Source organism: Heloderma suspectum, chromosome 4 (genome assembly GCF_057233095.1).
Source record: "Heloderma suspectum isolate Gila_16-S chromosome 4, 16-S_ref, whole genome shotgun sequence".
In the NCBI taxonomy this organism is placed as follows: Eukaryota; Metazoa; Chordata; class Lepidosauria; order Squamata; family Helodermatidae; genus Heloderma; species Heloderma suspectum.
Genome location: NC_139461.1, coordinates 7,487,863 through 7,505,410, shown reverse-complemented (window position 1 = coordinate 7,505,410; position 17,548 = coordinate 7,487,863). Strand labels below are relative to the sequence as shown.

The 17,548-nt window shown below is 47.3% G+C and overlaps 1 protein-coding gene across 1 annotated transcript in view; it reads right to left on the bottom strand.

Moving 5' to 3' along the window:
- Window positions 1-17,548, bottom strand: part of ARHGAP39 (Rho GTPase activating protein 39) — a 197,790-nt gene that overhangs the window by 62,584 nt on the left and 117,658 nt on the right. The window contains exon 3 of the mRNA XM_084848589.1: window positions 7,990-8,070. Within this exon, the coding sequence (XP_084704715.1) occupies window positions 7,990-8,070 (81 nt within the window). The remainder of the gene's footprint in view (window positions 1-7,989; window positions 8,071-17,548) is intronic.

The window sequence follows — 17,548 nt, the reverse complement described above, 5'->3', positions numbered from 1 at the left end:
CCGGCTTTCTCCTCTCGTCTGTTTCTTTCTTTTCCCTTTTCTAAAGTCAAGTCGTGACACTCGCTGAAGCATGCAGAAGCAAGAATGAAAAACATCTTGACAGCAAAGCAGCAGACCATGAAGGGGCCTCTGGAGGCAGGTGGCTGAAACCGTGGTGGCCAGGAATGCCAATTCAGGTTGGGCTAGGAAGCTGTGTCAAGCAACAAGCAAGAAAGCCAGGCAGGACACAGCCTTCCTCAGAGAGAAAGGGTGCAGAGCCGCCATTAACCAGCCTCTCCTCACCGGGAGATGAAGGGTGAAAGGCTGGGGTGAGGGGAGGATTATTCAGTCCAATTTTCCTTTTTTCGGTTGACAGAAGAAACTCAGCCAGGGCTCCAGATACCCCCAAGAGTCCAAGCTGGTACTAAGTCCAGATGCTCTGACTCCCTGGCAAGTTCCTCACTATCTTGGGCTCAGCTCTTCATCTGTATAATGGGTCCATGAAGGGCCTATCTCACCTAGTCCTGCAAGGATGAAGGACTGTAAGGCATTTTTGCACAGAAGAAGCACTGCATAGAAGTTATTACTACTAATACCTTTTGAAATATATAGAAACACAGGCACTGCTCAGTAGAGCCTGGCCCTTCAGGGCTGTTCCCCCTGCCTTACTGCATCCCCCTTGGCATTCAGTCATTTTGCCTGTTCCAGGGAACGGTGGAAACGCACTTAAAAGCCTTTTATTGTAACATATACAGACTAGCTTACTTTTATTCATGTTTTTTAAATTATTAAATAAAAACATTAGTACAATTGTAGGTGCAAATGCAGAATTTTTAAACAATTATATTTACAAAGTTTGATTTCAGGGCAGATTTGAGCATGCAAAAACAGAAAATGGTGACCAGACCGTCAGGGCAGTCACCCTGGTCCTGAAATTCCTTATCCTAAGACAATCTTTGGAAATAATTTCACAGGACACAGTAAAAGTTCCTTATTTTCAAATCACTTATCTCCGCAGATCAGCTATCATGGAGCCCCTTACTACGAGACCTCTCTTCTGGGAAGAGTATCTCTTCCTACGTCTTTGTCTTTCTGCATGGAGAATCCACAAACCAAAGCTGCCTCAAGAATAGATGTCTCCTTATCCATTTTGGATTTCTTATTCCATGGGACTAGGAAACCAGCTGATGCTATCACCCATGAGGCATACATCCACCAGGCTCACTCCTTCTCCTCCAAGACAACAACTTTAAGGCCACATGTTCTGTGTAAGGCGGAGGGGGCAGGACTGGTATGCATTCTGTTTTGCAGCCAACAAAGCTAAGTAGGAAAGGGATGGATTTATGTTCGGTTGCAAACCATGTGCTAAAGCAGTAGGCCCTTGTACAGTCCCCATAGTGAAATCTAATCTCTTAATTGCTTGTTTGCTGGAAAGGGCCCCCCATGCTGGGGGGAGAAAGCTTGGGCAGCTGTTGCAAGACACAGATTTGCATTGAGCGGGACACTGACTGTATTACTGGTCTCTCTCCTTCTCCCCCTGCCCCACAATCTCCAATACTAGGGCCATGGTCACTTCAGTATTGACTATTTCACGCCAGCAGGACCAGATGATTGCCAGAATTCAGCATCGGAAAACCAAATGTTCACAGTCAGTGAAACCACAACCAGGTATATCTCTTGACGAGCACACAATCTCTCTCAAAACACACGTACTCACGTGCTTGTGAGGCACCGTTTATTTTCTTCACACGATGACACTGACTTTGTTGACTAGATGATGGGGCCCAGCCTTCCTCTGCTGCATGCACTTTGGCTCAATTGCTTTGAGTCATCTAGGGCTACATAGGCACCTGCTCTCTGCTTGGGTTACACTTTATTGCAGAGGCTGATCTCCGCAGGAATGGCAGAAGGTAACTGTTCCTGTCCCACAGTGACAGGGCATGATGTGTGTATTACACTGTATGCTTCATTTCTTTTCTTTTTCTTACCTTTTCCAGCTCCATAATTCCATGCAAGCTTTATGAGGCCTGACACCCTACCTCTGAACATATGATATCTCAACTCTCTTGACTAAAGCTATTTGATGGGTTTATCCTCCAAGAATTTGTCGAACTCTTTTAAAAGGCCATCTCAGCTTGTGCCCATGAATTACCCCAGCTAATTATATGCTTCCTTTTGTGCATACCACAAAATCAGGTTCATCAGATTGCCCCCAAGTTGCCATGTTCTGGGAGAGGGTACAGTTACTCTTTGTTCACACCCTCTGCACTGTTTATGAGTCATAATCTTCTCCTGCAGGGATGGGGAAAACGTAGCCCACATGTAGCCTGCCACAGCCAGTTCTGCAGCTGTGCCACCAAAATCCCAGCGGAATCCAGTTCCCACAGGAGTGTGATCTCGGGGGTGCTATCCTGCTCAGAAGTAGGGCACACGCTCCCCACAGGCCTTGTTTCCAAGAAGAATTGCTGTAATTCTGGTGGTGGTGAAGGGGTGTGGCCCTTGCAAGGTTCCAGGCTGGGACAGTGGAGCCCCATCTCTACTCTACAGAGGTCTTCTTTAGTCATTTTTGCCCTGCCTGATGAAGGTCCAAACTCTAAAGCCATTTTCCATAGGGAAGGTTCTCCCAATCTCTGCCTCACTTGTTTCAGCTGCCCCTTTCTGTACCTGTTCCAGTTCGACAATATCCTCTCCATGATCAGCAAAAGACCATCCGCAGCATTCTAAAGGTCATCGCGGCAAATGTTTATATACTGACATGATGGCATTTGCCATTTTATTTTCAATCCCTGTCCTAATAATCCCTAACATTTATTTAATGTGCCTTTTTCCAGTGCCTCAGGACACTAAGCTGACGTTTTCAGCAAAGTTTCCTATGACGACTCCTAGTTATCTTTCCTGTGTAGCTACTGACAGTTTAGACCTCATCAGTGTATGCCTGAACACTGTTAAAGCCATACAGAAAATGAAAGACACACAGAGAGATGTTTTTAAAAATAGTTGGGTATTCTAGCTGTCATTTCCATTACATATACAGGGTTTTTTAAATTAAAAAAATCAATTTAAGCAACGCTTGCAGAAAGGGACCTCAATCCTTCCCCAAGGGATGCACAATCTGAAAAGCAAGGCAACTTGCACCAAAAAAAAGAAAGAAAACTGAAGTTGTTCCCATGTAGCCTCCCCTACAACATTATTTCTCTCTGGTCGACCTATGAAGAAGGGCTGTAAGCCAGAGAATGGCACCAGCTGAAGAAAGCTTAGAACTCTGCATTGTGACTTTTCCTGTTAGTTCTCAAAAAACTTCTGTTTACAAGATCTCCTTCCAACAATCTTGCTCAGTAGAACAGTATTATTACTGCAGAGGTGGGGCTGAGGCTGAAAATGGAGCTCTTCGCCATGACACAATGTACAAGGAGACGTGAAATGCACTATATAAAGGCCAAGTAATTCTCTACTGGCAAAGTGCCTGTCTTTAAGATGGCTGGGGTGTGTTTGGACAGAAGGCATGTATTATTGCAAGGATCTGGTGCGGAGGGGCAGCAGTGTGTCTCCAGGTGCCCCATGGCCCGCCCCATGTCAGAAAAGGCCAGGGCACCCACAGCCAGGAAGAAAGACAGGGTTTGCCATTTTCCTCAACAGTCACCCATAAGTGTTACCCCACCCCCCAGGAGTATGTGGCAGACACCCACTTATCTTGGAAAGAAGAAAAGGGTGCAGCTGGGAACAGCACCACTAAACCTGCTTCTTGCTGCAGGTGAGCCCAGCCACCGAGAGTCTACCTGCTCCTATCTGCACAGCTCCATCCCGGGATTCTTTTTCTTGGTCACAGTAGTGTGACAAAATGGTAGGAATGAGCGTTTATGCATACAGACCATTTCACTACCCAAGCTCTCAAGAGCTAACCAAAGATGACCCCTTTGCAGCAAAGTGGTCCAGAGAAAAACAATGGGCAGCCTTACAAACATACCCCGCCCTGAATCCACAAACATGCACTCAGCATTAAATTCTCCCCAGGCACAAGCCCGGGGCTCATCTTCCAGCGTCATCTCTTTTAGCCTTGTGATACGTTCCATGGGGTTTTCTTGGCAAGAATACTGGAGTGGGTTGCCATTTCCTTCTCCAGTGGACCACATTTTGTCAGAACTCTCTGCCATGACCTGTCCGTCTTGGGTGGCCCTGCACGGCATAGCTTATGGCTTCACTGAGTTAAGCAAGCCCCTTCGCCACAACAAGGCAGTGATCCATGAAGGGGAAGGGAGGCCCACAGGAGGTCAAAATCACCTGAGTGAGATCAACAGGCACCAACAGGCACTCGCTCCCAGAATCCTGTCAAATCATATTCTACAGCAGCCACATCTTCAACTAGAATTGTTTGAGGCAGCTCCGGTGTTAAGCTGCTCTGTGATTTCAGCAGGAGCCTGAACAGAAATTGAGGGGGGAGCAGTGTGTCCGCGCCTCAGCTACGGAACGTTCTGGCAGTCTGCCTGAAATTGGCTGGCTGGTGCAGAGACAACGACCCCAGTGGCACGACAGCTTCCTTATCTCAGGTGATGGCAGGCGGTGTTCGCCAAACGCTCTGAGCGGCCTTTCTGCAGGGAAAACTTGGTTTTCATTCACAGTGATGGCTGGACATACATGACAGCATTTCTGGAGAGTGGGAGGAGTTCTGAAAGAGGGGTCACTGTTGGCCCACTTTCGCCTTTGGTAAGCCAGTTTCTGTATTTAGCCTGGGGGTGGGGAACCAGCTTCAGGCTGAACCGGCCCTGGGCAGAGGCGCTGCTGGCTCGCACACACCCCAGACACATTCTCTCAGGTTGGACTCGATGGTCTTATAGGCCCCTTCCAACTCTACTATTCTATGGTTCTCTTTCCCTCCCTCACACACACACACACACACACACACACACACACTTCCCAGCCCTCGCCCCCTTCCTCAGCTGATCCATGCAGGTCAGCTGGGGTGGGGGCATTTTCATCCGCAATGTGGCATGGCAGGCAGGGAGGTTTAAACCTCCCTGCCCAGAGCACCATGATGGGGGTGACTATCAGGGCCCCTGTGACCTTCAGCTGATCCACGCTGGCCATCTGAAGAGCAGAGAGGGCCCAATCCCGCTCCTGACTGAGATGCTTCACTTTTGCTTAGCTTTTTCCAGCCAAGAGAGGCGAGGAGGGAGCGAAGCCCTCTGAGCCGTCTCCTCAAGGTGCCAGTTCAATCCAGCGCCAGCTTCACTCCCCCCTCGCCTCTCCTGAGTGGGGAAAGCAAGGTGGGAGAAAGCCGACAGAGCCACACCCTTGAGGACGCTTGCCTGCGGAGGCAACAGCTCAGTGGGGAACCGGTGTCCTGCCCCTCCCTCCTTTGAGGGGGCGGGGCTTCTGGGAGTGGCAGGGTTTGTAGGAGGGGCCTCCACCACAGCGTCCGGGCCAGATGGGGAGGCCCTGCCGGCCTAACCCAGTCTGCAGGCCAGAGCTTCCCAGTCCCCGATCTGGGGAAAGGGACTACAGCTCATGGGCAGAGCCCCTGCTTTCTCTGTCCCCTGCAGTTAAAAGGACAGGTGGCCAGGTGACAGGGAAGACGCTTCAGTGCTGAAGACCCTTCCTAAGACACCACATAGTTAAAACTGTGGGATTTGCTGCCATCAGATGTGGTGATGACCACTGACTTACATGGCTTTAGAAAGGGCTTAGACAAACCTGTGGAGGACAAAGCTATCAATGGCTACTAGTCACGCTGGCTACATACTATCTCCAAGGTCAGAGGTAGTATGCCTCTGTAAGCCAGCTGCTGGGGCACGCAAGCAGGAGGGTGCCATTGCCCTCCTGCCCTGCTTGTCGGCTTCCCACTGGGACATCTGGTTGGCCACTCTGGGAAAAAGTGTGCTGGACTAGAGAGGCCTTTGGTCTGGTCCAGCAGGGCAATTCTTAGGTTCCTATAAGAGTTGCTGCCAGTCCGAGGAGACCACCTTGGGCTAATCGGGCTGATCTGGCATAAGGCAGCTTCTTTCCCATCATTCCAAATCCCCTCTGAAACAGGGGAAGGCAACCTGGTGCCCTTCAGATGTTTTAGATGACACCTCCCACATGCCCCAACCAGCATGGACAATGGTCAGGGATTATGGGAGCTGTTGTTCAAAACCTCTGGAGAGCACCAGGTTGCTCTAAAACCTGTTTGACCAGAGACAACTGGAGGCAGGGAGGGGAGGGCTAAATGAACTGCATATATGAGAGAGAAGCCTTTCTTGGACCACATTCAGCTCTCTTAAAAGCTACTGGCTGCCGCCAGCCAATGGAACCATTTTCAATTGCCAGCTCTCTTGACTCTCAAAAGCCATCAATGCCAGAGAGCTTTTAAGGTGGTCGAGTTGAGTCAAAGTTGCCGGGCCCTTCAAGGCAGAGCTGGAGCTCTTGCTTTGAGAGAATCCCTGCCTTCCCCATCCTTCTGTCCAAAGTGGAGATTAAGTTTGACAGGCCAGGCAGCCAACGTAAACGAATTTGCCTAGTGGGGCCAGCATGGCTGAAACTAAATCATAGGGCTTGAAAGACAACCTCCGGGAAGGAGATGCTTGCACCTGATTATGTATGCTGAGCACATCAGCATCTCGGCCCTTGCAGATTTTTAATCCAACTGTTTTGCAAAGCAGACTTGCGCAAGCACCCACCTCGGATGGAGGAACGGGGGAGTCTTTTGCCCATGCCTGGCTGACTGGGCCCACTGGTCAACCACCATGACTCTTCTCTCACACACACTTCTAGATCAGCCTTCCTCAACTTGGTGCCCTCCAGATGTGATAGACTAGAACTCCCAGAATCCCCCAGGCAGCTTCTGGGAGTTGTTGTCCAACACATCTGGGGGGCACCAGAAGGCTGGCCTAGATAGTGCCACCTTCTTCTTGCTTGGCCAGCCTTGGCCAACCCTACACTGAGCACAGGAAATATGGATGCAAGCGCCTCTTCCCTACCTTGTTGCTTTCTTTTAAAGATGGAAGACAGCTATTCATGAGAAAGGAGAGCAAATATTGACAGTTTGTTATACCCAGGCTCCAGTGCAAACAGCTGGGTGCAATTCAAGTGACAAGAGTATAGCGCTGAGGAGATGTCGGCAGGCAGGCAGCCTTCTGTTTGAAATGCTAGTTTTATAACCTCCAAAATGAGCATGGAATACTCATTGCCTCCAGTGAGCTTTGCTTTCTGGTCCACAGCAAGAGGTAGCCTGCATGGTGCTATCAGCACAGCCACTCCAGAGGGCCATGCACCTTGCTCCATAGATTTCACGGCCCTCAATTGTTCCACTTCGCAGCAGAGAACTCTGATGAAGACAGGGCATAGGCTACTTTCTTGGGGGTAGGTTAGTCAGTGCCTTATTCAGGGCCCTCTGGGAAGAGGACACAGCCCTGCCATTGTCCTCTGACTCAGAGGATGAGTCCCCAGCAGACGCTCCATTTCCCCAGCCTTGCAGAAATCTCAGGATACACAATCAGGCGAGCAGTTCTTAAAAGTCCAGTGCAGGTGAGGCTGACCATGCTACAGGTCTTGTCAGCCTAGATAAGGCTTTGGTTGGCTTTAGCTCCCCACTGAGACAACATCCTCCTATTGCTTTGGTAGGAGAGTTCCAACCAGCAGGACCCTGCTTGGAGCTAGCCAAGTCCTGTTTTCTTCTGCCCTGTCTCCTTTGACCTGACTCTCATTACTGGACAGGCCTTTACCTGTTCGATCTGACTGCCATCAGATCCTACCACAAGTAACACTTGAATGGGACAATAAGTAGATGACTGTTCATAATTTACTTTGCTCAATTTCAACCCCCTCCCACCCAAAAGCATGGGTCACATGCAGTTTGAGCATTTCACTGGGGGGATACTGCATCTTGGAGGGGTACTCCAGACGTTTCTTGCATCATGTGTTCTGTTTCCCAGATACATCTCTTAAGTGAAACAGAATTTTCCTAAACCCACACCAAACATGGCAAACTGAGAGATCACATTACAAACTCTCCTTAATAGTAGATGGGCAACTCACCTGTAGTGGAGTCGCTGCCCGTCAGAGCTGTAATCTCGATAGATATCATATTCCTTCTCAAAAACTCCAGGAGGCGAGGAACTGTAAAAGATGGTCCAGAAAAATGAAGACATTAAAGCAAAACTGGAGGGAAGGAGCATAAGAGTCTTCAGAAGTGCAACTTTGCCTTCATGTTGACCCTTTGGCAGAGACAAAGTTGCTCCTTTAATTTTGATCAGAATTTTGCAACATTCAAGGTCTGAAAATCCCATCTAGTAAGCAAAGCCAGGCAGTCAGAACCTTTTGTCCAGCACTGCTAAGGGGTGTCTTCCAGGGAGCTAGCTGCTTTGCCAGAGACTGACACCCTGTTTTTCTGCAATAGAGCACCCAGGGCAGCCATGGAGGCATTTCAGATACTGGCAGCAGAGAGAGAAGGGCCTCTCCAGAAGATCTTAAACCCAGGCAGGCTCAAACAGGGGAAGGCAGTTGTTCAGGTACACTGGTCGCAAGCCATTTAGGTCTTTAGATGTCATGAGCAGCACTTTGAATTGTGCCCAGAAATGCATCAGCAGCCTATGGTCATTGTAACGGTGGAGTCATAGGCTTCTATAACAGTCTCTAGTCAGCAGCTTGGCACAGCATTCTGGATCAGCCAATGTTTCTGAACAGTGTCAGCAGCAGCCCCACAGAGTGCACATTACAATAATCCCATCAAGATGTAGCGAAGACAGTCGTCTTCAAACTTTTTAGACCTGGGACCCACCTTTTAGCCCAAACATGCATTCGGGAACCCACTTCTACCATATATTTATATAGTGGTGGTGCTGCTGGTGGAGACCCACCATAGGTCAGGCTGCAAGTCAGCAGTCCTGACCCATCAACTGAAGACCAATGAAGTAAGGCATGTGTCACCACGGCCAGATGTGCTGTTTTAAAGAATGGGCACAGTCGACAGACCAAACAAATGGCGCTTCCAAGTCCCATCCATGGCAGCCATTTCAGAAGGATAGCATGGCTGACAGTATCAAAAGCTGCTAACAGGTCCAATGGAATAAATAGAGGCACATCTCCATTGCCTAATTCCCAGTGTAGTTTGTCTACCAAGGTGCCCAAAGCTGTTTCTATCCCATAACTAGGCCTGAAGCCAGACCGAAATGTATCTAGAATCTAACATCTAGAATCTAGATCCATTTCAGTCTGGCTTCCAGCCAGCTCCAGTTTTCCTGGATGATGTAGATTATCTAGATTCTACATCATCCAGTAAAACCTAGAGCTGAAACATAACTACATGCTCTAGAGAACCTTGCTCAAGAATGGAATGATCTTCACATCTCTTTTATTCTGGGTTAATGCAGAAATAGCAGTTGCCTGTGTTACTATCGTGGGAAACATGCAGTGTGTTAACACCCAAGCCCCATTTGTCTCATGCAGGCACAACCAGGTACAGCCAGTGCATGATGCGTCTGCAGGACCATGTCAAGGCACCCCGCATCTGCCCCATGGTTGGTGCACTTCCATTTGCCAGATGGAATGCATGTGTCCAGAGTCCGATGCATGTAGACCTGATAAACCATGATCCGTAACTTCCCCACTACCACCAATCATTTCACCAAGTAAAACCCCTGTTTATGGGCCTGCATACAGATGCGTCATTTACACATTATGTCCAATGCACGGGGGCAAGCTGGGAAGGGCTAACTATACCTAATTGTGCCAACGTGTGAACTGGGCTGCAAGTCTTACCTGTGGTAAAACCTGTGAATCTGGCTTTATTCACATGTGACCACAGACAATATCACTTTGTTAGAAACAAATACGTTGCATCAGAGCTAGAATGTCAGAACACATTAACACACAGAGTACGAAGCTTGAAAAGAAAACGATACACCAACGGAGATGTTTGCCTTAATGAGGGAGATTAGGGGATGCTTCCAGAATACAGAGAAAGTTGTACTAATGGGATGGAATGTTCTATCTGTCTGTCTGTCTGTATATCAAAACAGAACAAAGTGGCAATAAAAATTAGCTTTGACAGAAGCTTAATTTTAATGAGGCTTCTGAGCCCTGGAATTACAACTCGCAGTGCACTGTGTTGAAATCACTTAAGCCCTTTTCTCGTGCTCTCTGGAGCACATGTAAATATTAGTCCTCTATGCCTTTGTGTCGTCTCTTATACACATGTTACTTCCAGGGCCAGCAACAGCAGTACCTAAAACTATACACTAAGTGGGGGAATTTTCTGCCAGGACAACTCGTTCCCTTCTCCTTATTACCCCACTGGCCACTTACTTGCTGCTGCCACCACAGCCAAAAGACAGGACTTATGTACCTGACCTCCTGGAGAGTTTGTAACTTGCTGTACCCCGTAAAAATCATTTGAGAAGTCTGTTGACCCAAAACAAAGCAAGCTATGACCTTACTTGGGGTCAGGGCATTCAGAAGACATATTCACCCCATCAAAACGGCAGCAGAAAGGTGAGCCATGGAGAGTTTATTGTGTAAAATTGTGAGTTGTAGACAGCAGCCCCTAATCATTCTTATCACCTGAATGATTCAGTGGTCCTCTCACCTGTGGCGGCAGAAAGCAGATCTCCAGGAAGAGTAGAAGAGGCTACCCACAAGGCACAAGTGACTACAGAGCAACTGGTGCTGGGGCATAAATGAGCTACAACAGCAAAATGAGAGAAGAATGGGCGGAGGAAAGGGGGGAGAATATACGGCCTAGAGGAATATTTGGCCTAGGGTTGGAGAGCTGGCAGAGCACAGCTGAAGGAGCAAGCTGAGGGAGATGGACTAGTCCACTAACAGTGTAAAAGAAGGGGAATAAGGAACGTTATGGAAGTTAAGGAGGTGGTCAGGGCTGCTGGAAGGGATCCTAGGCAGCCCCCATAACAGAACTGTCATCCAGGAATGGGGACTTTACCCCATTAAGAGCTCCGAAACAGAGCAATGTTTTGCAGGCATAAGTGTTCCAATCAGTGCCATGAAGAACAGGCTTATTATCACCAGTTATGAACCATAATAATTTAACAGACCCTCCATGTTCAGTATCTACATGTACCAGATGCTGAAGACAATTGGTATGGGGTGGCTCTCTCCATCTTGCCCAATAAGAGCTCCAAAAGCATCAAGCTGGCCACTGTTGTTAACATGCTACTGGATGAGACGGGTCCAGCTGGGTTGGATGGGAAAAAGCTGCATCTGTGGAACTTCTGTCTTCCTCAGAGCTTTTAAAGGAAGAGATTCATCTCCCAGTTGGGAAATGGCAACAGTAATGTACCACTTGCCTCTAAAGTCCTAGTGCTTTTTTGGTGCTTTTTTCTGAAGCACCAATACACATACACGTACCCTCTCTAATTCTGAACAGCCTGCCTGGCAACCCTCAGAGGCATCTGCTGTCATCTGCATCCTCCTTCCACACCATGTACTCAAGATTTGCTCACACGACTGAAGAACGTCCAGAAGGGCTGAGCTGCAGGCAAAGGCCCCTGTTCAAACATCAGCCATCAGAGGCTGGCTTTAAGCTTTTTTATTTTTTTAAGTATTTCCATCTCCAGTGAGATGGAAATCCAGTAACAGGGATTAAGGGAAAGTCGGGGGTCTGTGGCTGGGGGCTGAATTAAGCATCAGAGAGTATCATTCAGTTAAGTCTAGGGGGTACCAAAGGGCCAACGCATGGGGTCATTCCTTCAGTGGTGAAACAAAAGCCTTTCTGATCCTCCATCACGTGTCCAGGCAGACTTGCCACACCCAGGAAACTCAGCATCACCTCCACATCCGAAAATCCACAGAGGAGGAGGGAGAAAATCAAGCTGTTCTGTTAAAAACTGGCAGTTAGAGCAATTCGCAAAAATGTGAGCTTGTAGGCCAAATGTGTCAACATTGGAAAATCTGAAGTGACTGGATAACTCAGAGATACTTGAAGTTTACAGGATGCTTTTAAAGAGTTCAAAGCACTTGATATGCAGAAGATGAGTGTAATCCTTACGACAACCCTGCAATGTAAGTCAGTATTATTAATCCATATTGTAGATGGTTAAACCAAGGGCTAAACCTATAGTAACAACATTAGTAACATATAGTAACAACATTAGTAACAACAAAGCTAGCGGAGATGACAGTATTCCAGCTGAGCTATTTAAAATCCTAAAAGATGATGCTGTTCAACCCTGAGTGCTCATTGGAAGGACAGATAATGAAGCTGAAGCTCAAATATTTTGGCCACCTAATGCGAAGAGAAAACTCTCTGGAAAAGACCCTGATGCTGGGAAAGACTGAAGGCAAAAGGAGAAGGGGACGGCAGAGGGTGAGATGGCTAGATAGCATCACCGATGCAATGAATATGAACTTGAGTACACTCCGGGAGAGAGCGCAGGGCAGGAAGGCCTGGCGTGCTATGGTCCATGGGGTCACGAAGAGTCGGACACGACTGAACGACTGAACAACAACAAACCTATAGTACAGCCTGCCCCAATATGGTGCCCTCAAGATGCCTTTGGCCATGCTGGCTAGGAATGATGGGAGTTGCACTCCAACACATCTGGAGAGTACCATGTTGGGGGAAGTGTGGTAGAGTGGTTTGCCCAAAGCCACCTTCTGAGTTCAGACCTAAGGTACAATTTAAGTCTGGGACTTCTGGGCTCACACTCTTAGCCACTAGTATGTGACACCCGCTCTCCTGGTGAATTGGATTTAACATTCTCTCTCTTAGGGAAGGGGCATACCTGAGGTGGCCAGGTGTACAGCTGAGTGAGGGCAGCAGGAACCTGGCTGTTCAGGCAGGCATTTGGGGTGGGTTAGGGTTTTTTTAAGCAGTGTTGGTTTGCTGGTTTTGGGGTTTTTTTGTTCAGTTGATTATGTAAATTTGTTATTAGTATTGTATGCTGCCTAGAATGGCCAGGTAGCCAGCCAGATGGGCGGCTAATAAATCAAATAATAAATGAAGGAAGGTAGGTAGGAAGGAAGGAAGGAAGGAAGGAAGGAAGGACAGGGCTGTTTAGCAAGAGGCCAAGGGGAAGGGAAACAAGCACTCCTCGCTACAAAGGCCTTTTGCTATTTGCAACCATTGGCCCTGTTCCACAGCGGAGTGGGAGCCAAATACAATGTTTGTATGCTTCCACATGTAAAAAGTTAGCCGTATGTGATAAAATTACATGCAGTCCTAAACATTTCTCCCTGATGCACTCACCCAGGCTTTATTCCTCTTAAAGCAGCTCGGCATCCCTCTCTCTGTCGCCAAACTGTTTGTTCAATCCTGGGGAGTTCTGCTTGACTGTTCAGCCTGGGCAGCTGATGCAGGAAGATGGGCTGAACGGCCACCTAGGTAAGTGTCTCTACCTTCAAATCCCTCCTCAAAACCCACTTCATCACTGAAGCCTTGGGCTTAATGCTGTAGTTCTCACCCAGCATCAACGCTACATTTGTACATATCCATTCTCCACCCCCCTTGCCTTCACTGCCCTGGTTATCTTCCCCCTACAATCAAAATTTAGATTGCAAGCTCCTCAGGGCAAGGACGTTACTCCATAAAGTACTATGCAAATTGGCCGCACTATATAAAATATTCTTTTATTAATGATAAAAAGCCAGCTGTGTGCACTATACATCCAAATGGATTATAGCCATTAGTGGGGTTTTATACTTGGTGTTCATTCAGACATTTTATTAGTTTTTTATGGGTTTTAAAATAGATCACTACTCATCCATAGCCTCTGGAACTGAGCAGACTTTTAAAACAATTCTTAATGAACTACCTGCATGTTTTCAGGCATATCCCCACAATCCATGGGGCAGAAGCACATAGCATTTGCCTCTGAAGAAATGGATTTGAAATTATTTATGTGGGTACCATATCTAATCCACACAGATTTTAACCCCTGAGCAAGACGCTAGATTCCTGCAGCTTCTATCTACCAGAAAGCACAAGAAAATTAATATAGATAGGTAGATGGATATAGATATATAGATATATGTATGCATGCAGATGACCAAATCTGACATAACCTAGTCACCACATATTTCTTCATTCAAACCATTCCAAATCTGCCTCATAGAATAATAGAATAGTAGCGTTGGAAGCCCCTTCATGGATCACTGCCTTGTTGTGGCGAAGGGGCTTGCGTAACTCAGTGAAGCCATAAGCTATGCCGTGCCCAAGATGGACAGGTCATGGCAGAGAGTTCTGACAAAATGTGGTCCACTGGAGAAGGAAATGGCAACCCACTCCAGTATTCTTGCCAAGAAAACCCCATGGAACGTATCACAAGGCTAAAAGAGATGACGCCGGAAGATGAGCCCCTCAGGTCGGAAGGTGTCCAATATGCTACTGGGGAAGAGCAGAGGGTATTTCCAAGTAGCGCCAGAAAGAGTGAAGCGGCTGGGCCAAAGCCGAAAGGACACTCAGCTGTGGATGTGTCTGGTGGTGAAAAGAAAATCCGATGCTGTAAAGAACAATATTGTTTAGGAACCTGGAATGTCAGATCAATGAATCAAGGTAAGCTGGAGGTGGTCAAACATGAGATGGCAAGATTGAACATCGACATCTTGGGAATCAGCGAACTAAAATGGACAGGCATGGGCGAATTTAATTCAGGTGACCATCATATCTACTATTGTGGGCAAGAATCCCTTAGAAGAAATGGAGTAGCACTCATAGTCAACAAAAGGGTGGGAAAAGCAGTACTGGGGTACAATCTTAAAAATGATAGAATGATCTCAGTATGAATCCAAGGCAAACCATTCAACATCACAGTAATTCAAGTCTATGCCCCAACCACTGAGGCCGAAGAAGCTGAGGTTGACTGGTTCTATGAAGACCTACAACACCTTCTAGAACTAACACCAAAAAAAGATGTCCTCTTCATCATAGGGGATTGGAATGCTAAAGTAGGAAGTCAAGAAATCACCGGGATAACAGGCAGGCATGGCCTTGGTGTACAAAATGAAGCAGGACAAAAGCTAATAGAGTTTTGCCAAAAGAACATGCTGATCATAGGAAACACTCTTTTCCAACAGCACAAGAGGCGACTCTACACATGGACGTCACCAGATGGTCAATATCGAAATCAGATTGATTATGTCCTTTGCAGCCAAAGATGGAGAAGCTCCATACAGTCAGTCAAAACAAGACCTGGAGCTGACTGTGGCTCACATCATGAGCTGCTTCTTGCAAAATTTCGGCTTAAATTGAAGAACGTCGGGAAAACCACTAAACCGTTCAGGTATGACCTAAATCATATCCCTTATGAATATACAGTGGAGGTGAGGAATAGATTTCAGGGATTAGACCTGATAGACAGAGTGCCTGAGGAACTATGGATGGAGGTCCGTAACATTGTTCAGGAGGCAGCAACTCAATCCATCCCAAAGAAAAAGAAATGCAAGAAAGCCAAGTGGCTGTCTGATGAGGCTTTACAAGTAGCTGAGGAAAGAATGGAAGTGAAAAGCAAGGGAGAAAGGGGAAGATATACCCAACTGAATGCAGAGTTCCAGAGAATAGCAAGGAGAGACAAGAAGGCCTTCTTAAATGAACAATGCAAAGAAATCGAGGAAAACAACAGAATGGGAAAGACTAGAGATCTCTTCAAGAAAACTGGAGATCTCAAGGGAACGTTTTGTGCAAAGACGGGCATGATAAAGGACAAAGAAGGCAGGGACCTAACAGAAGCAGATGAGATTAAGAAGAGGTGGAAAGAATACACAGAAGAACTATACAGGAAAGATCTGAATGTCCCTGATAGCCATGAGAGTGTGGTCACTGAACTTGAGCCGGACATCCTAGAGAGTGAAGTCAAGTGGGCCTTAGGAAGCATTACTAACAACAAAGCTAGCGGAGATGACAGTATTCCAGCCGAGCTATTTAAAATCCTAAAAGATGATGCTGTTAAAGTGCTGCATTCAATATGCCAACAAATCTGGAACACTCAACAGTGGCCACAAGACTGGAAAAGGTCAGTTTACATTCCAATTCCAAAGAAGGGCAACGCCAAAGAGTGTTCAAACTACCGCACAATTGCGCTCATTTCACATGCCAGCAAGGTGATGCTCAAAATCCTACAAGCTAGGCTTCAGCAGTATGCAAACCGAGAACTACCGGAAGTACAAGCTGGGTTTAGAAGAGGCAGAGGAACTAGAGATCAAATCGCCAACATTCGCTGCATCATGGAGAAAGCAAGAGAATTCCAGAAAAACGTCTATTTCTGCTTCATTGACTACGCTAAAGCCTTTGATTGTGTGGATCACAACAAACTGTGGCAAATTCTGAAAGTGATGGGAGTACCAGACCACCTTACCTGTCTCCTGAAAAACCTGTACGAGGGTCAAGAAGCAACAGTAAGAACCAGAGATGGAACAACCGATTGGTTCAAAATTGGGAAAGGAGTACGACAAGGCTGCATATTGTCACCCTGCTTATTTAACTTATATGCAGAGTACATCATGAGAAATGCCGGGTAGGATGAATCAGAGGTCGGAATTAAGATTGCCGGGAGAATTATCAACAACCTCCGATATGCAGACGATACCACCCTAATGGCAGAAAACGAAGAGGATCTCAAGAGCCTCTTGTTGAGGGTGAAAGAGGAGAGTGCAAAAGCTGGTTTGAAACTCAACATTAAAAAAACTAAGATCATGGCATCTGGCCCCATCACTTCCTGGCATATAGAAGGGGAAGAAATGGAAGCAGTGACAGATTTTACTTTCTTGGGCTCCAAGATCACCGCAGACTGTGACTGTAGCCATGAAATTAAAAGACGCTTGCTCCTTGGGAGGAAAGCTATGGCCAACCTAGACAGCATAGTAAGAAGCAGAGACATCACCTTGCCGACAAAGGTCCGTCTAATCAAAGCTATGGTTTTCCCAGTAGTAATGTATGGCTGTGAGAGCTGGACTATAAGGAAGGCTGAGCGCCGAAGAATTGATGCTTTCGAACTGTGGTGCTGGAGAAGACTCTTACGAGTCCCCTGGACTGCAAGGAGGTCAAATCAGTCCATCCTAAAGGAAATCAACCCTGACTGCTCATTGGAAGGACAGATAATGAAGCTGAAGCTCCAATATTTTGGCCACCTAATGCGAAGAGAAAACTCCCTGGAAAAGACCCTGATGCTGGGAAAGACTGAAGGCCAAAGGAGAAGGGGACGGCAGAGGATGAGTTGGCTAGACAGCATCACGGATGCAATGAATATGAACTTGAGCACGCTCCGGGAGAGAGCGCAGGACAGGAAGGCCTGGCGTGCTATGGTCCATGGGGTCACGAAGAGTCGGACACGACTGAACGACTGAACAACAACAACAACAAGCGCTGGAAGGGACCTACAAGGCCATTGAGTCCAATCCCTGCTCAATGCAGGAATCCAAGTCAGAGCACCGCTGACAGGTGGCTGTCCAGCCTCGTCTTGAATGCCTTCCGTGTGGGAGAGCCCACCACCTCCCTAGGGAATGGGTTCCATTGTCGTATTGCTCTAACAGTCAGGAGGTTTTTCCTGATGTTCAGCTGGAATCTGGCTTCCTGTCACTTGAGCCCATGATTCTGTGTCTTGCACTCTGGCATGATCGAGAAGAGATGCTGACCTTCCTCTCTGGG